Genomic DNA, 17,856 nt, shown 5'->3' on the forward strand with positions numbered 1-17,856 from the left:
CTTGTTAAGCCTCATTAGTTAGGAAATTTTACAAGAGAGACTGGCTTTATGTTCTTGCCTGAATGTAAAATGTCACAGATACCACTTGTGAATAAAGAAATAGATTTTCAGTAAAGGTGAACTATATCCCAAATTTTCACTATGAGAGACTCTTTCTCATGTCAGAAATAGCAGAAATGGCAAAGATTCACCAGTCTCACACTCTGGAACAACACTTCCCATTTTTATGGAGATAGACTGTGTTTCACGCATCTATGTTTCACAGCAGCTGATGGCCATTTAAACCCTTAGATGCCTCCAATGAAGTGGAATTTTGGTAGCTTTAGTGTATGAAATCCAGTGAGTGCAGTTTGGGCCTGGTAAGGAGGTTGAACTTTGTTTGGATAGCCAGAGTAGCTTGAAAGGGAAGGTATTCCATTGGATCTGTCAAAAGCGTCAAGAGGCCCTGTCAAAAGCACCTGACAAAGGGAGTGTCAAACTGTGAAGGAATTTAGAAGCTTTGCCTTTAAAATTTTTGAAAACAAAAAAGTCTGGATTATTTTTATTTTCTTCTGTCCATTGACGTAATCCTGAAAGTTTCCATTATCGGATTAGTTTTGCATCATTGATTTCACAACTATCCATTATCATAATAGGGTACCTGCAATTTCTCCATCTGACTGAAATGTACAAGACTGTTTTTGTTGTGGGACAATGTATTCCAATACTGTTATATTGTTCACTTGAATGAAAGGTTTGTTGTCATTTCTTTTATTTAACTAAATGAGTGCAAATGAAGTAAATGGGTTTTATGAATGAGAATTCATTTTCAATACATGAAGTCTCCAACAGAACTTCATTTCACCCCATCTCTGCATGGGTCTGAGGTCTGCCCGTGCTGGAAACTAGGAAAGTTGGCAAGGTAGGTATAGGCAGAGGCTAGTGGGTGCAGGGCATGCGGTGGTTGGCATATTGGCTAGAAAGAATCCTGGGGTGGGCATAAAGAGGTTGGGATGAAGGGCACGAGGGTGTGTGTGGGGTAAGCATGGATGGGGAGGATGTCAAGAATGGAAGTGTGAGGAATGAAGTCTGCAGCAAATGTTTTTTTGTTATTACTGTTTTACTAAACTTCAACAGAGTTCTGGGGTCACCCAGCCAGCCTGCCAGGGAAACCCACCATTCTTAAATGAAAGTCTAACCATCTGGGACACTTTTTCCTGGGAAATTTTCTGACTGTGCGCTCAATGCAAATGCAAAATTCTGAGCCCATGTTTTATTTGCCTTAGGTTGGAAGAACAAAGGAAAATAACTTTGAGGGTAGCAGATGCATTGGTTTTGATATTCTAGAATTTTAGCTGCCAAGGATTAGAAGGCGTTGGACATAACCATTTTAAAAATGGAGGAAAAGAGCAAATGAGAAATAGTTATGGAAATGGTAGGCCAATTGGCTGAAAACAGCAGTAAATTCTAGAATTTATAAATAGGATTGTGGTAACAGGGAATTTAGAAAATCTTAGTGTGATTAAGTAATGTCAACACAAATTTATGAAAAGAAGGTCCTGTTTGACAAATCTGTTCGAACTTTTGATGATGTAACAAGATGAGAGGAAACCAACATGTGTGTTTTAATTGTATTTCCAAATAGATAGCACAAATTGAGAATTCAGAGTAGAATAAGACTAGAAACAGGGAGCAGAAATAACTGGGTCATGTTCAGGTTGGAATCTGTAACTAGCTCAGTGCTGTAGGGATCATTAATTGAGCCTCAGCTATTTACAATCTATGTTGATGACTTAGATGCAAGATCAAATGAAAAGAAAACAAAAAAAAACTCGATCCAAGATCAAGGGCTCTTGTGGCCTCTGTACCAGGCAAGCCAATGTTCAAGTCCCACTTGCTCCAGAAGTGTATGATAACATCTTTGAAAAGGTCGATGAGGAAAATATTAGTGCAAGACTGAGAAAATAAAACCTAAAAAAAACACATAGATGCAAGATCCAAGGCTCTTGTGGAACAGTGATAATCCCACTACCTCTGAACAAGGAGACCTAGTTTCAAATCCCACCTGCTCCAGGGGTGCGTTGTAACATCCCTGAATAGATTGATTAGGAAAAACTTAGATGAGAGATTTCATTGCGACCCATGGAGATTTGCAAATGATAGAGTTAGATGGCACTGTAAGTGATCATGACAATAAAAAGACACTACAGAGGGATAGTTACAGATTGGGTTAGCAGGGAAGAACATGGATGGATAGAATAAACACAGTAAATGCTGGAAAACTCAGCAGGTCTCGCAGCATCTGTGGAGAGAAAAGCAAAATTAATTGTTCCAATCTGACATGAAACTTCTTCAGAACGGAACAAGCTGAAAAATGTTTTGTTTTTAATACTTTTCTCAGATGCAGAGTGGGAGCGAGGAGAACACATGGTGTGGAAGTCCAGTGTGAAAGACAAAGTGTTGTTAATAGTAGTGAAACAGAAGTAGGGATGTTAAAATGGGTGTAAATGAAGGTGGGAAAGGGAGAGAATGGGTCCTCTCCCTGAGATTGAAGTCAACAAGACATACAAATCCTTGGTCAAGAGGGTGGTGGGGCATTTAGAAAAAGGAACAGACAGAATGTAAGAGAATTGGAGCACAGGCATCATGCAGTCAGATAGTGAAGTTCTTGGTTTTGGATTTCAAAATTGAGTCGTGGAGGCTGTAAAGAGCATAAGTGGAAAATGTTACTCCTCAAGCTTACATTGTACTTCATTGGAACACTGCAGCACGTCCAGGAAAGAAATGATAGCATAAGAGCAAGGTGGTTGATTAAAATGGCATACAGCTGGAAAGCTGAGGTTAATGGGCAATGAACAGAATGGAGATGCTCTGCAAAGCAGTCAACAAATTTGCGTTTGGTCACGCTAATGTAAAAGAGACTGCAATACAAGCAAAGAATGCAATAGACTAGATTGAAAGAAGTACAACTTAAATGCTACTTCACTTAAACTTGTGTTTGAAGCCTCGGACAGTGAGAAGGGTGGTGGTGCATGGGCAAATGTTGCAGCCTCTGTGATTGTATAGGAACATGCCATGGGGGAGCGAGGAAGTGTTAGGAGCGATGAAGGGTGTTCACAGGGGGAATGGCAGATGAAACAATGAATGGAAAAACAATGGCTTGAGTCACTGTCAGATCACCACTCAATTCCTGCTGCTGTCTGCCACTCTGGAGATCCATTATGGATAAACTGGGGTCAGTCTTGCAGCGTGTACCCAAAATGCAACTGCTGCTTCGTTGTGTGGATTGTTGGGAAGACAAGCCAAACCCCAGTTTATGACAGGAGCCCTCCTACCTGATAAGTAAGTTAAATGTCCCAAAGCTTGTTTGGAAAGCTGCAGAGAGAAGTTCAGTGTGTTGGGGGTAGGGTGAGTCCAGAGGATTGGGGTGGGGGCTAGTGATGTCAGGTTGGAGGACAGGTAGAGTATGCTCCAGAGGCAGTCAGGATATTTGGGGGAAGGGTAGGGTCAGTATGATTGACTGGAGAGCAGCTGTGTACTTATCAAGGATAAGTACTTATCTTCGTCTTTAACATTTTCTGGATAATTATCCAGGTAGTTAAATCAGAACATTTTGGCCAAGGAAGCTGTATGCAAAACACAGTCAAATAGGTTGATTATCAATCTGAAAATCCATCCAACACAGGTCAGTAGCAGTCAGTAAGAGCAGGAGAGATTCTTGGCATCTGTCCTGTGACTGAAAGAACATTGTACCCTCTCACATTACTATCCAAAAGCTCCAGATTGTAACATGCACGGAAGAATGCATATTGCCACAGCAACTTAAAGATTTTGAATGACTTGTAACAGACCACCTCAGGACTGATTGCATTAATGTGTTTTGGAGCTCAGTTAATCATTCATAATGAGGCCATCAAGCATCTGTTTTAGCGAGAGTAGGTTGAACTGATGGTCAGGCATCTGTGTCGTCAGATTATATCTATGTCATCAGATTGCCTTGTTATGAATGCTAAGCTAAAGCCTAAGACTCACATTTTCCTGTAGGAGGTCATTTACACAGCTTGGAAAGGATTGCTAGCTTTGTTTAATTAACTGTTTCATAGTTTTGTAATAGGTTTATCTGTCATCAAAGTTGATTTTCAATGCCTGTTTGTTTATTTGGACAATTTTAGGAAATATCAAGTGGAATGCAGGTTTTGTTTTCAACCAAATTTAACAGTTTTATGTGAATATAAGAGGGTAAACTTTTTTTCAAAAGGAATTTTGAAAGTCTGATTATTTCCTACTTATTTCATGAACATTTTAAAGGCATGCCAGGGTTATTTTATGACTTGGTGCTCATGCACAGTGTAAGTTCTGAAAAAGTGCTTCAAAGGCTTAGCAGATGTTAGAACATTAAACCAACGTGAAAATGAAGCCAAGTATTTATATTTGATTCTCCATACTATGGAAATACTTTATTCACTGGAGAAAGTATTCTAATGCATTTAGGGGATCAATAGTTAGGTTGGCTGGATGGCTAGCTTGCAATGTACAGTGATGTTAACAGCATGGGTTCAATTCCCACACTGGCTAAGGTTACCATGAAGAACTCTCCTTTTCAACCTCTCCCTTTGCACGAGGCAGATGACCCTCAGGTTAAACCACCACTAGCTGTCTCTCTCTTATGAGAAAGCAGCCCTGTGGTCTACTTGGATAAAAGCAATTTTACCTTTATCTTCTAATGCATTTAGTCCCTACACGGCTCAAGTCAATTTAATGATCACTTATCTTTTAAAGACAAAGATCAATTACTGAATTGAAAATACTTAAAAGTCATTAAACACCATTACATTTTGACAGGTGATGTTAGGAAGAAGTTTTACATTAATTGTCAAACCATTCATGACTCCAAAGGACCCTTCTGCCAAGGTTCATGAACTGACTTACTTGGCAATGTCTGACAGCCTTCTGTGCAGTGAAACTTGAACCAGACATTTATATAGTGAACTCAAGTGTGCATTGGGTTGCAAAGTGCCACTTTTCCTAAATGAGGCGAATGACAGCCAGTGGCACTCAGAGGGCAAGTATGAAATTGCAGCCCAGTATTCCTCCTGTTTGGCCTTCATTCTGCGTGTATGCTTACCATTGGGTAATGAAAATTCAACTCACAATGTCAGAATGAAGAGTCACCATTTAGGATTGAGAAGAGGAGAAATAACTTCAAAGAGCTGTGAGTCTTTGGAATTTTCTGTCCGTGAGAGTTGTGGATGCTGAGTTTTGAGTATATTCAAGTCAGAGGTTAATAGATTTTGGGTTATTTTGGAAATTCAGGGATATGAGGATAATATAGAAAAGCGGATTCGAAGTAGAAGATCAGCCATGCTCTTGTTGAATGGCAGAACAGATTCAAAACAACAAACTGTCTATCTGGCATTGATAGATAGTAATAACTGCAGATGCTGCAGTCAGAGATAACACAGTGTAGAGCTGGAGGAACACAGCAGGCCAGGCAGCATCAGAGGAGCAGAAAAGTTGACACTTCAGGTTTTCTAAAGAAGGATCCCGACCTGAAACGTCAACTTTCCTGCTCCTCTGATGCTGCTTGGCCTGCTGTATTCCTCCAGCTCCACACTGTGTTATGTCTATCTGGCATCTCTCTCTTTTCAGTAGTAATACAGACCAAAAGGCACAATAAGGGTTCCAGGAAGAAGAGACATAGCACCAATTTGATTCCACTAACGGCTTATTTTTTGGTTTTGGTATTTAAATCCATTCCATTATTCTTCCTACTGAGTGTTCAGTTTTAATTATCTCATCTACGAACAACTTGGCAGGTGTATTTCCAATGTTAAGTGTGCATCCTGTAAATGCAAGCTGTTAGAAATCTTTTCCTACCTGTGCATTAGCTGTTTGCGATTAACGCAAAGTGCTGTTTGGTAGTCATGGGTTACACAGACTTTGTGTTGACTGCATTTCACCTTCAGGCATGGGTCTTTTGTTGGATCCAGGGCTAAGAAAAGAAAAGGAAATAACAATTAAAGTTATATGCAATCATTCAGCGATTTTAACATACAATTCTTTGTTAGAGGCAGTTTAACCCCTTGATAAAACCCCCTCCTTGGAACATGGTGTGACATCTCAGCCCCTGATAAACCAAATAACACCTTTGGAAGTGGTGAGAAAATTCTGCAACCTCAGGGTTCATGCTGACAGGCAATCTGTCTCTCGATGCAGAATTTGATAAACACGTAGGGAAAACAGTATTTTTTACAGACAACACATGAAATTTTCATGGAATAAAATCAAGTTTTCTCTTAGGACCAAGATTCAGAAACATGAGATTATGTTCTCTGCACCTTATGCAGGTCATTGAAACAGTAACTTTTTGGCTCTCCAGAAAAGGGAAGCTCACAAACTTTCACTTCTATTTGCAGCACACTTTCGGGTATTTCAAGGAAGGACAAAATCACAAATGCAGCTGAATCTCAAAGGCAAAGCTCCTAATTATGTTGGCACTCATCAAATAGAAGCAAATCAGTTGGTTCAGGCATACTCACAGGATAGAAGACATTTGTATTGCTAAGGATTTCTGTATGGTGACATATCCAGAACCAGATAAACTGTAATGATGACTACAAAACCATTGTCAAATGTGAGGAAAAATCTGGTTCACTCATGTTTTTCAGGGAAGGAAACTGGTGTCCTTACATGGTCTGGTCTACATGTGACTCCAGATCTACAGCAATGTGTTCGACTCTTAACTGCCCTCTGGGCATTTAGGGATGGGCAATAAATGCTGGCCTAGCCAGCAATGCCCATATATAGTAATTTTTTAAAAAATCTAAGACTAGGAAGAAATGGCCACATTATTCTAACTTTTGGATTCAAAAGATGTTCCAACACGGATACAGACAGGCAAATCAAAACAGCCTCCTTGTTCCTGTATTCACAACACAGCAAAATTAAAATACTCAATGGTCCACAAAATTGTCCCAATGGTTCCTAACCAGACATTTAAAATAACTATTACCAGACTTTGTGAATAACCGATACCAGACATCAAGCTTATAACTTAAAACAAGAATTGACCATTTATTAATAATACAATATAGCAGAGCAAAGTTAAACAACAAGGTAATCTAATTAATGTCTACGATTTAAGCAGAATCTTCTTTGATTCTAGCCCTCATTCACAAATAGAATTAGGGGATAAATCAAAAGAGAAAATAAATGAACTGTAACCGGTCAGTACACTTAAGCAGTTTTCAGGATCTGCAGTAACACAGGCACATGGGGTTGTATCTTGTTTGGTTTCTGAAGGTACCAGTCAATGTAAAGAGCCTCCAGTAGGCTTAGAAGGTATTCACTGAATCCTTATAACTGAGATCCTATTCTCTGAACTTTCAATAAGTTTATAATGGGAGGATAACCAGGGAGCAATCAAACTTCGATCCTGTAGCTTTCGCATTCACAATTCTTCTGATCAAAACACAGTTTAAAACCAGTTCAAATGTTGGTTTCTCTGCTTTTTTTTCAAAAGTTTTATTTATTAGATTGATTAGCACCAAAATCCTTACTTTGTCCCAATTAATATTCAAACATCTGTCATCTGTTTAAATATAATGTTACACTGGAATCGAAATGTCCACAGAGCACTTTAAACAAGAAACAAAAATGTGTTTAACTTTAAGGCCTGGCCTCATAAACAAATATTTGCCTGTTCTGTATTTTTTTGAAACAAGGTGTTCTCACAATCCAAACACCACCTTTAGCTCTTAACTCACAGTTCATAGCTCCAAACCAAAAAAAAATGATAAAAGTAAAATAATGAACACCTCAACATGATGAACATCTCAGCATAAGAGAACGGAAACACTAAAGGATAAGAAACTATTAATGGTGGAAGAGTGTAATTCTTCAGCATAGAAGATGGACTCCCCATGTCAACCAACTCTGGAAATGGAAAGGAGGAATAATGTTAGTTCCAGTTTAGGAGAAATGAAAAAAATGTAGAATTCTGAGGAGCACTAACCATAATAAAACAGAAAGAGAGAAATAAAAAAAAGTGAGTGAGGAAGAGTGAGAGAGAAAACAATGATGGGATTTTTCATATGGGCGATTCCTGTTCTGACCTCCTGAAGAGTAGACAGGGTACCAGTTGCTGCTCCATTTAACAGTGAGCAGGGTCTTATTTTGGCCAAGGGTGAGACTTACCCCAGCCCAACCAAGGGAGGAAGTCCCAGTGTAGCTGCTGGCCAATCAGAGGGCTTGAAGCTCTGTAGTTCCAGTTGTACGAGGTGAATACAGGAGTGTCCAGAAGTGGAGCTAATAAAGGCCGGATTGAATGCAAGTCTAGGGTATTGGTGGGACCAGGCTGGCAGGTCTAAACAAATAAAGCGAGGTGGTTAGAGGCCAGGTTTATCTGTCCAGGGAAAGAGGGCACTGAAGCCTCACTAAATTGACTTCAGTGGAATGGACATGATTCAATGATGTATAAGAAGCAGTGGGATAAGGTGATGTAGAATTCAGGATAACAAGGAATTACTGTGCAAAAATAAAATGAATCTGCAGATAATCCAATTCTTATAGTCAAACTAGCGTGGTTTAAGAGGAAATTCAATTAGTCACCAGCATGTACACAGATTTACCAGTAGAGTACATGAAAGTGATGTTTAGATCCCGTACACATTACCAAACTCTGTCAAAGGCTTTAATACAGCTCCAAGCAAAGGTGAATGGTCCACAAAGGTCATGAAAAACAGAAACCAGAGGTGAATAATGTGCACAGCAAACCAACCAGCAGAAATGTCACTATTATATTTTCAAGCTAGGAATCATTTGCTTTTCACTTACCTCTCAATTTCAACAAAAGTAGTAGCAAAGCATTTTGTTTCATAATCTTATACATTTACTGAGATGGGGTGATGACACACACACAAAAAAAATATAATTGAACATGATAGGGACATTGCCCACAATGATTTTTAACACTGATCTTCTTGTGGAATTACAAGTTTGATTTTCTTGGCAACTAATTTAAGTTCAATTGATATGGTAGCAGTGCCTATATTATGCTATTTAAAATGTAAAAACGCTGTGTAGTGAAGCCTGTTTACACTCTATGGGGTGGATCTTAGCTTTGTGCACTAATGTGAAACAGGTCAATGAGTCAGCAGTCCATTTCACATTTCTCTCTACTTTTCTTTCCAGCGAAGTCTGCTTTGAAGTATTGTGGGGTTTGCTGTCATATAACATGCCAGACTGCAGAAAGAGGCTACTTAAACAACATGCTCTCTGCATCTGAAATTTTCCACAATAGATTGAATCATTTATAAGACAATAGAGGCTACAACGCCTGCAGAAAACTGAACAGGTATTCCACATTTCATCATTTCCTGCACACCGCATATAGTTGATAAGTTTAGCAAAAAATAATTTTGCAAGAAATGTACATCAAATTCTCAATTTCTACTTTGAAATACTGTGGAAAAAAAATACAAATTGCACTGGGTACTCAATCCAGTTGAAATAATTGAAGTGGACAAAAGAGTCTGAAAACGTTATTCAGGGTTTTAAGTGGAAATTGCTTTGGAAATTTAAATTGATGTGTTCAGTTAATTTGTGTTTTTGCATTTCCATACTTAGGACAAAATGAAAAACTCGATGCTCCAAAAATGTGATTACAAACCAATTTCTTTTAGATGTTTTAAATTCCAATTTAGCCACAATTCCAAGTCTTACTTACAAAGATAAACCAGTAGAAAATCATATCTTTCTGGTACAGATTAATTTAGTGTAAAGCCTAATCTTTGACGCAGTATAGAATTGCAAGTTACTACATTAATGGTAAGCTTTCATCTTGTGCTATAATTATTACACAAATAAAGGGTAAAAAAGATTCACATTCATATAAACTAACTGCATTTGAAAGTCTAATTGCTCTCTGATGTTCATGACATTGGCTGAGAATATGATACTTCTACATTGCTTTCAGCTTTTAAAATCAGACATCAGAGATTTGGATGCTGGCAGGCGTTAGACAGGACTTTAATCTAATTAGTAGGGGGGACGGTACAATTGAAGGTAAGATGAAAAGATCAAAAAGAAATAAATGAGCAGAGATGTATGGTAATGAAGGGGCAAACAATAGGAGGGGTAGAAAACATAACTGGAAGAGTTCAGAAGAAATTAGAGGCAGAGTGATTAATGATGGTAAGAAGTCAAATTGTAATGCATTTTATTTGAATAAATAGAGCATTTGTATCAAGGCAGATGAGTTGACAGCACAAATAACAACAAATGCATATGACTTGGTAATTATTATGCACATGTGGTTTCAGGGTGACCAGTTCTGGCAACTCAATATTCAAAGGTACTTGGCATTCCAGAAGAATAGGCAGAAAGGAAAATGAGGTGGGGGAGCATTGTTAACAAAGTATCAATGTGGCGGTGAATAGAGATATAGGTACGTTAGATTGTGATTTGGAATCAGTTTGGATGGAAAAATATAATAGTATGGGAAAGAAGTTATGGGTGGAAGTTGTCTATAGGCCCCCAAAGAGTTACCTTACCATAGGACAAGGTATAAATCAAGAAATAATGGAAGTATCTCATAGCTATGTTCATGAAGCAAGGATGTATTTAGAAATTACTGAATGTCGAAGGAAAGAAATTCATTTTTGCAATGGTGTAATGAGGGAAATAGAGTCTGCAGGAATTGGTTTTATCTCCAACAAATATTTTGAGTTGACACTCAATCTAGTGCTTTTTCTAGTTGAAAGCTATAATTTAACCAAAATTAAAAAGATTCACATCCTGTGATCTCAAAGAATTGGGTGTAACTAGTTTTGAAGACAATAAATCTGCACAGAAACCAATACTTCAACAAAACCTAGTAATTTAACTGAGGAACATTCAAGTTTTCACACAGTAATAGCTTATATATACTACCTTGAAGACAAAAACAAATTACCCTGTAAAATATTTGCCCTCATACTTTGCAGCAGCCAAAAATGGAAGAAAATAATGTTTGACTAGTTTGACAGGTTTTAGATATTTTCTAATCAACCTGCTCAGAGAAGGTACTAAACACTTTTTGTCTTCCAAGCTTTTTATTTTAACCCAACCTGGTTAGATCTGTTAGAAACCACATCTGAGGCAGGTGGGGCCTGAACCTAGACCTTCTTACTTGTCTTCCAAGATACTCGATTGATTCCAACTGCTTCCAATTCTACCTTCTACATTATTTAATTGATTAATATTGGTATCTTGCAATTTCAAATGAAGATGTAATTTTTAAAAAAATGGAAATGTTGGAATCTTTACTTTCGGTTGATGCATGCATATGATTTACAGATGACAGCAAAATAGGATATATAGATAATGCTGTGGGAGAAGAAGATATTTCTTTAGGATAATGTTCAGACGAGGATTTATCAAAAAGAGGTAGATGGAACTGAATGTCAGTAATTGTGAGGCTCTGCAGTAATAATGGTATTCTGAATTTAAGTAGGCTTGGTGACGTGGCAGAGAAGAGGGAATTTGGGGTAGAGGTTCACACAACACTAAAGCAGCACTACAGGTTGATAAAGCCATTTGAAAAACACTAGAATTGTAGATTTTATCTCAAGAGATATGGAATGCAGAAGCCAAGCGATAATCCTGAATTTCTATAAAAATTAAGTTAGTTAGAAGACTGTGAGCTGTAATATGATTCATATTCTAGGAAGGATACAGTAGAGGACAAAGAAAATAAATACTTGAAGAATTGGATCTTTGTAGAAATACAGGACGATTTAACAGAAGTGATTACAAATATGAAAGCATGGAAAGGGTAGTACAAACAAAATATTTCCAGTAGTGGAGTGGTCAAGAATGAGGAGCCATTGATATAAGATTAAATTTAAGAGATTTAGAACAAATGACATGTTATGTTTTATCAAAAAGAGTTTAAAGGCTATGAAATTCACTTCTAAGGTTAACAGTGAATCAGAAACTATAGAAACATAGAAGATAGCAGCAGGAGGAGGCCATTTGGCCCTTTGAGCCTACTCCACCCTTCATCACGAACTTGGCTGATCTTCCAATTCAACAGCCTACATCTTCAACCGACACCTTCAACCTCTCCCTCCTACAAACCGAAGTTCCCACCTGATTCAAGAAGACCACCGTCAACCCAGTACCTAAGAAAACATATGCAACGTGCTTTAATGATTACCACCCAGTGGTTCTGACCTCAATAATCATGAAGTGGTTTGAGAGGCTGGTCATGGTCCACATCAACTCCAGTCTCCCAGCCTGCCTCGATCCCCTACAGTTTGCCTACCGACATCACAGGTCCACAGAGAATGCCATATCCCTAAACCTGCACTCATCCCTGGAACTCATGGACAACAAAGACACCTACGTCAGACTCCTGCTCATTAACTACAACTCCGCCTTCAAAATGATTATCCCCTCCAGACTGATCTGAAACCTCCGTGACCTTGGTCTCTGCTCCACCCTTTACAACTAGATCCTCAGCTTTCTTACACATAGGCTTCAACCAGTGAAGATAGTTAACTGAACCTCCTTCACAATAGCACTCAACACTGGAGCCCCCCAAGGATGTGTCCTCAGCCCCCCACTGCACTCCCCGTACACCTACAACAGTGTTGCCAAATTCCAAACGAACGCCATCTGCAAGTTCAATGATGACACCACCATAGTGGGATGGATATCTAACAATGACGAGTCAAACTAGAGAAGGGCGGTAGAAGGCTTGGAACAATGAAAACAAGCTTTTTCTCAACATTCACAAAACTAAAGAACTGATCATTGGCTTCAGAAAGAAAGGAGGAGAACACGCCCCCATCTACATCAACGGAACTGAGTTTGATAGGGTGTAGAGCATTAAGTTGCTCGGAGTGACAATAACCAACAACCTGTCCTGAACTTCCCATGTCGATGCGATAGTCAAGAAGGCACAACAACATTTCTTCTTCCTCAGGCAGCTCAGGAAATTTGGCATGTCCATAAGGTTCCTCACCAACTTCTGCAGATGTACCATTGAAAGCATATTGTCCGGTGCATAATGGCTTGGTATGGCAACTGCTCTGCCCAGGACCGTAAGAAACTACAGAAGGTGGTGTGCACAGCGCAGAACATTACGGAAGCCAGCCTTTCATCCATGGACTCTATTTACACAGCTTGCTGCCACAGAAAGGCTGCCAACATCGTCAAAGACCCATTACACCCCGGTAATGATCTCATACAACCTCTTCCGTCAGGCAGAAGATCCAGAAGCCTGAACACACGCACCAGATGGTTCACAAACAGCTTCTTTCTGGCCATTATCAGACTGATGAATGGACTCTCTAGTCTCAAATAATGCTGATCTTGCTATTGTTCATCACCCGCTCCTCCGCCCCCCACCCCGCCCAGGGCATGCCCTATGCAATGTAACCTGTATGCTACTGTCTAAGTCTTTTTGATCTGTACATCCTTTGCTTACTCTGATCTGCCTGTACCACTTATAAACAAAGCTTTTCACTGTATTATGTTACACTTGACAATAAATAAATGAATCAAGAAATCAATAAATCAAAATCAATCAATTATTCTGCTTTCTCCCCGTAACCTTTGATCCCATTCACCTCAAGTGCTCTATCTAGTCGCCTCTTGAATACGTTCAATGTTTTGTCATCAACTACTTCCTGTGGTAATGAATTCCACAGACTCACCACTGTTTGGGTGAAGAAATATCTCCTCATCTCCTTTCTAAATTGTCTATAGCTCGGGTTGTGGGTGTTGAGGTTGGTTGGCTTGCCGAGCTGGTTTGTTGTTCCACAGACGTTTCGTTACCGTGCTTGGTAACATCTTCAGTGCAGCCTCTGATGAAGCGTCGGTGTGTTTTCCCGCCTGGTTTTTAAACTCTGGGGTCCATTGCGATGGATTGCCTCACTTCCGGGTTTCCTCCGTAGTGGAATGTATATGGGGTCGAGTTCAATGTGTTTATTAATAGCCTGCTTCGTGGAGTGCCATGCTTCCAGGAATTCTCGTGCTTGTCGCTGCCTAGCCTGTCCCAGAATCTTGGTGTTGTCCCAGTCGAAGTCGTGGTTCTCCTTGTCCATGTGGATTGAGATGAGTGAGTATTGGTCGTGTCTTTTTGTAGCCAGTTGGTGTTCATGTACTCTTGTTGTTAGTTTCCTTTCTGTTTGTCTGATGTAGTGTTTCTCACAGTCTCTACAGGGGATCTTGTAGATGACATTGGTCCTGTCCATGGCGGGGAGTGGGTCTTTAGTTCGGGTGAGCACTTGTTGTAGGGTTGACGTGGGCTTGTGTGCCACTCTGATGCCCAGCGGTCGTAGAAGTCTTGTGGTGAGTTCTGACGTGTTCCTGATGTAGGGTAGTACAACACTTCATCAGAGGCTGCACTGAGGATGTTACCAAGCACGGTAACCAAATGTCTGCGGAACAACAAACCAGCTCGGCGAGCCAACCAACCTCAAATTGTCTAACTCGAATCCTCAGACTGTGACCCCCAGTTCTGGACACACCCACCATCGGGAACATCCTCCCTGTATCTATGTTATCTCGTCCTGTTAGAATTTTATAAGTCTCTATGAGATTCCCCCTCATTTGTCTGAACTTCAGCAAAAACAATCTTAACCTTGTTAATCACCCCTCATACGTAAGTCCCACAGTCCCCAGAATCAACCTGGTAAACTTTTGCTGCACTCCCTCAAGAGCAATAGCATCCTTCCTCAGAAAAGGAGATCAAAACTGCACACAGTATTCTAGGTGTGACTTCACCAAGGCCCTGTATAACTCCAACAACACATCCCTGCTCCTGTACTCGAAACCTCTCACAATGAAGGCCAACATACCATTTGCCTTCTTTACCACCTGCTGCACCTGCATGCTTACCTTCAGTGATGGTGCACAAGGTCACCCAGGTCCCGCTGCACACTCCCCTCTCCCAATTTACAGCCATTCAGGTAGTAATCTGCCTTCTTGTTTTTGCTTCCAAAGTGAATAACCTCACATTTATCCAAATTATACTGTATCTGCCATTGATTTGCCCACTCCCCCAACCTGTCGAGACCATGCTGAAGGATCCCTGCATCCTCATCACAGTTCACCCTCCCATCCAATTTGCTATCATCTGCTAATTTCGAGATGTTACATTTTGTTCCCTCATCCAAATCATTAATATATATTGTGAATAGCTGGTGTCCCAGCTACATCTTCACAGAATTCCAACAGATTTGTCAAGCATGATTTCCCCTTTATAAATCCATGCTGACTGTCTGATCCTGCCACTGCTTTCTAAATGCTCCACTATAAAGTCCTTGAAAACAGATTTGAGAATTTTCCCCACTACCGATGTTAGGCTTACTGATCTATAATTCCCTGTTTTTTCTCTACTTCCCCTTTTGAATATTAGAGTGACATTAGCCAACCTCCAATCTGCAGGAACTGTTCCAGGGTCTATAGAATCCTGGAAGATGACTACCAATGCTTCCATTATTTCTACAGCCACTTCCTGAAGTACTCTGGGAAGTAGATTATCAGCCCCTGGGGATTTATCCACCTTCAATCCCATCAACTTTTCCAGTACCATTACTCTACTAATATTGACCTCCCTCAATTCTTCCCTCTCACTAACTCTTGCATTCTCCAACATTTCTGGTATCTGATTTGTGTCCTCTTTTGTGAAGACTGAACAAAAGTATGTATTCAGTTGTGATGTGGAGGAGCCGGTGTTGGACTGGGGTGGACAAGGTGAGAAATCACACGACACCAGGTTACAGTCCAACAGGTTTATTTAAAATCACAAGCTTTCGGAGCCTCGCTCCTTCTTCAGGTATTAGTGAGGTGGTATCAGAGGCAGGATTGGTAATTAAAAGATCAAAGGGTCACACCACTGATGAAGATATATTAAACAAACCTAAGATGCTGTTAAATCCTTAATCAGTCGGAAGATTTTAATTGATTGATAAGTATATGTAAATCCCGAATTCCTTTCAAGTCACTGCTCTGAGAGAACTAAAGGTGTTATCAGTGTAAAGAAGAGATGACATTTTAAGTCAGACAATGCATATTAGATGTGAGGCCTTGTTTAGTATCTGTTAGTGTTTTGGTTTGAAGTCAGACTGGTTTTATTTCTAAAGTAAGAAATTATAAAATGCCACATTGACAGCCTGTCTATAAATTGTGTGCTTTTTGAACAAAATAGAATGTATCTGCAAATACAGATTTACCCAATAGAGAGTGAGAGAGGGTGTGTGAGTGGGGGAGGTGGAGAGAGAGAGTGTATGTGTCTGTCTCTCACTCTCCCTCACAAACACACACACACTCTCTCCCTCATGCACACATAGATAGACAGACAGACGGACACACACACACACACACACACACACACACAAAAATCTATGGGGTGAATTTGTATTTGCAGATACATTCTATTTTGTTGAAAAAGCACACAATTTATGAACAGGCAGTCAATGTGGCGTTTAAAATATTCCTACTTTAGAAATAAAACCAATTTGACTCCAAAACAAAACACAAACAGATTCTAAACAAGGCCTCACATCTAACATACATTGTCTGACCTAAAATGTCACCACTTCTTTACACTGATAAAACCATTTGGTCTCTCAGGGCAGTGACTTGAAAGGTATTCAGGGATTTACATATTTTTTTCTATTCATTTGTGGGATATGGGCGTCGCTGGCTGGGCAGCATTTCTTGCCCATCGCTTGTTGCCCTCGAGAAGGTGGTGGTGAGCTGCCTTCTTGAACTGCTGCAGTCCTCCTGCTGTGGGTTGACCCACAATGCTATTAGGGAAGGAATTCCAGGATTTTGACCCAGTATGAGTGAAGGAATGGTGATATATTTCCAAGTCAGGATGGTGAGTGACTTGGAGGGGAACTTGGAGGTGGTGGTGTTCCTATATGTCTGATGCCTTTGTCCTTCTAGGTGGAAGTGGTCCTGGGTTTGGAAGGTGCTGTCTGAGGATCTTTGGTGAATTTCTGCAGTGCATCTTGTAGATAGTACACACTGCTGCTACTGAGCATCGGTGGTGGAGGGAGTGAATGCTTGTGGATGTGGTGTCAATCAAGCGGGCTGCTTTTTCCGGGATGGCGTCAAACTTCTTGAGTGTTGTTGGGGCTGCACTTATCCAGGCAAGTGGGGAGTATTCCATCATGCTTCTGACTTGTGCCTTGTAGATGGCGGACAAGCCAAAAAGACCTTCTAACTGATTAGAGATTTAACAGCATCTTAGATTTGTTTAATACATCCTCATCAGTGGTGTGACGTTCTGATCTTTTACTTATAAATTCTGTGTCTGATACAATCTCACTAACACCTGAAGAAGGAGTGAGGCTCCAAAAGCTTGTGTTTTCAAATAAACCAGTTGGGCTATAACTTTGTGTCATGTGATTTCTGACCTTGCATTCAGTTGCTCAGTTGCTCAATTGTTCCGCATTATACATTCCCATCTTTCTGGCTGTAGGGAACCTACATTTGTCTTCACCAATCTCGATCTCTTCAAGTACCTATAGAAACTCTTTGTGTCAGTCTATACATTCCCTGCAAGCTTACTTTCATGCTGTATTTTCCCCTTGTTAATCAATCCCTTGGTCCTTCTTTGCTAAATTCTAAACTGTTCCCAATTCTCAGACATAATATTTTTCTTGGCCAACCTGTATGCTTCCTTGGATCGGATACTATCTCTAGTTTCCTTTCTAAGCCATAGATTAGCCCTCTTACCTATTTTGCTTTTGTGCCAGACAGGAATAAACAGTTATTGCAGTTCCCCCATATGTTCCTTGAATGTTTGCCACTGCCTATCCACTGTCATCCCTTCAAGTAACTCTCCCCAATCTGTCAAGGCCAATTCACACTTCA

General features: G+C 40.0%; 1 protein-coding gene across 2 annotated transcripts in view; it reads right to left on the bottom strand.

Annotated features, from left to right (window-relative positions):
• The window catches only part of LOC109929127 (SPARC (osteonectin), cwcv and kazal like domains proteoglycan 1), a 468,013-nt gene that overhangs the window by 155,726 nt on the left and 294,431 nt on the right, over positions 1-17,856 (bottom strand). For both annotated transcript variants that reach the window (XM_048603880.1, XM_048603879.1), the window contains exon 4: positions 5,857-5,971. In XM_048603880.1, coding sequence (XP_048459837.1) covers positions 5,857-5,971 — 115 coding nt within the window. The remainder of the gene's footprint in view (positions 1-5,856; positions 5,972-17,856) is intronic.

Source organism: Rhincodon typus, chromosome 12, assembly GCF_021869965.1.
Source record: "Rhincodon typus isolate 14 chromosome 12, sRhiTyp1.1, whole genome shotgun sequence".
NCBI classification, from domain to species: domain Eukaryota; kingdom Metazoa; phylum Chordata; class Chondrichthyes; order Orectolobiformes; family Rhincodontidae; genus Rhincodon; species Rhincodon typus.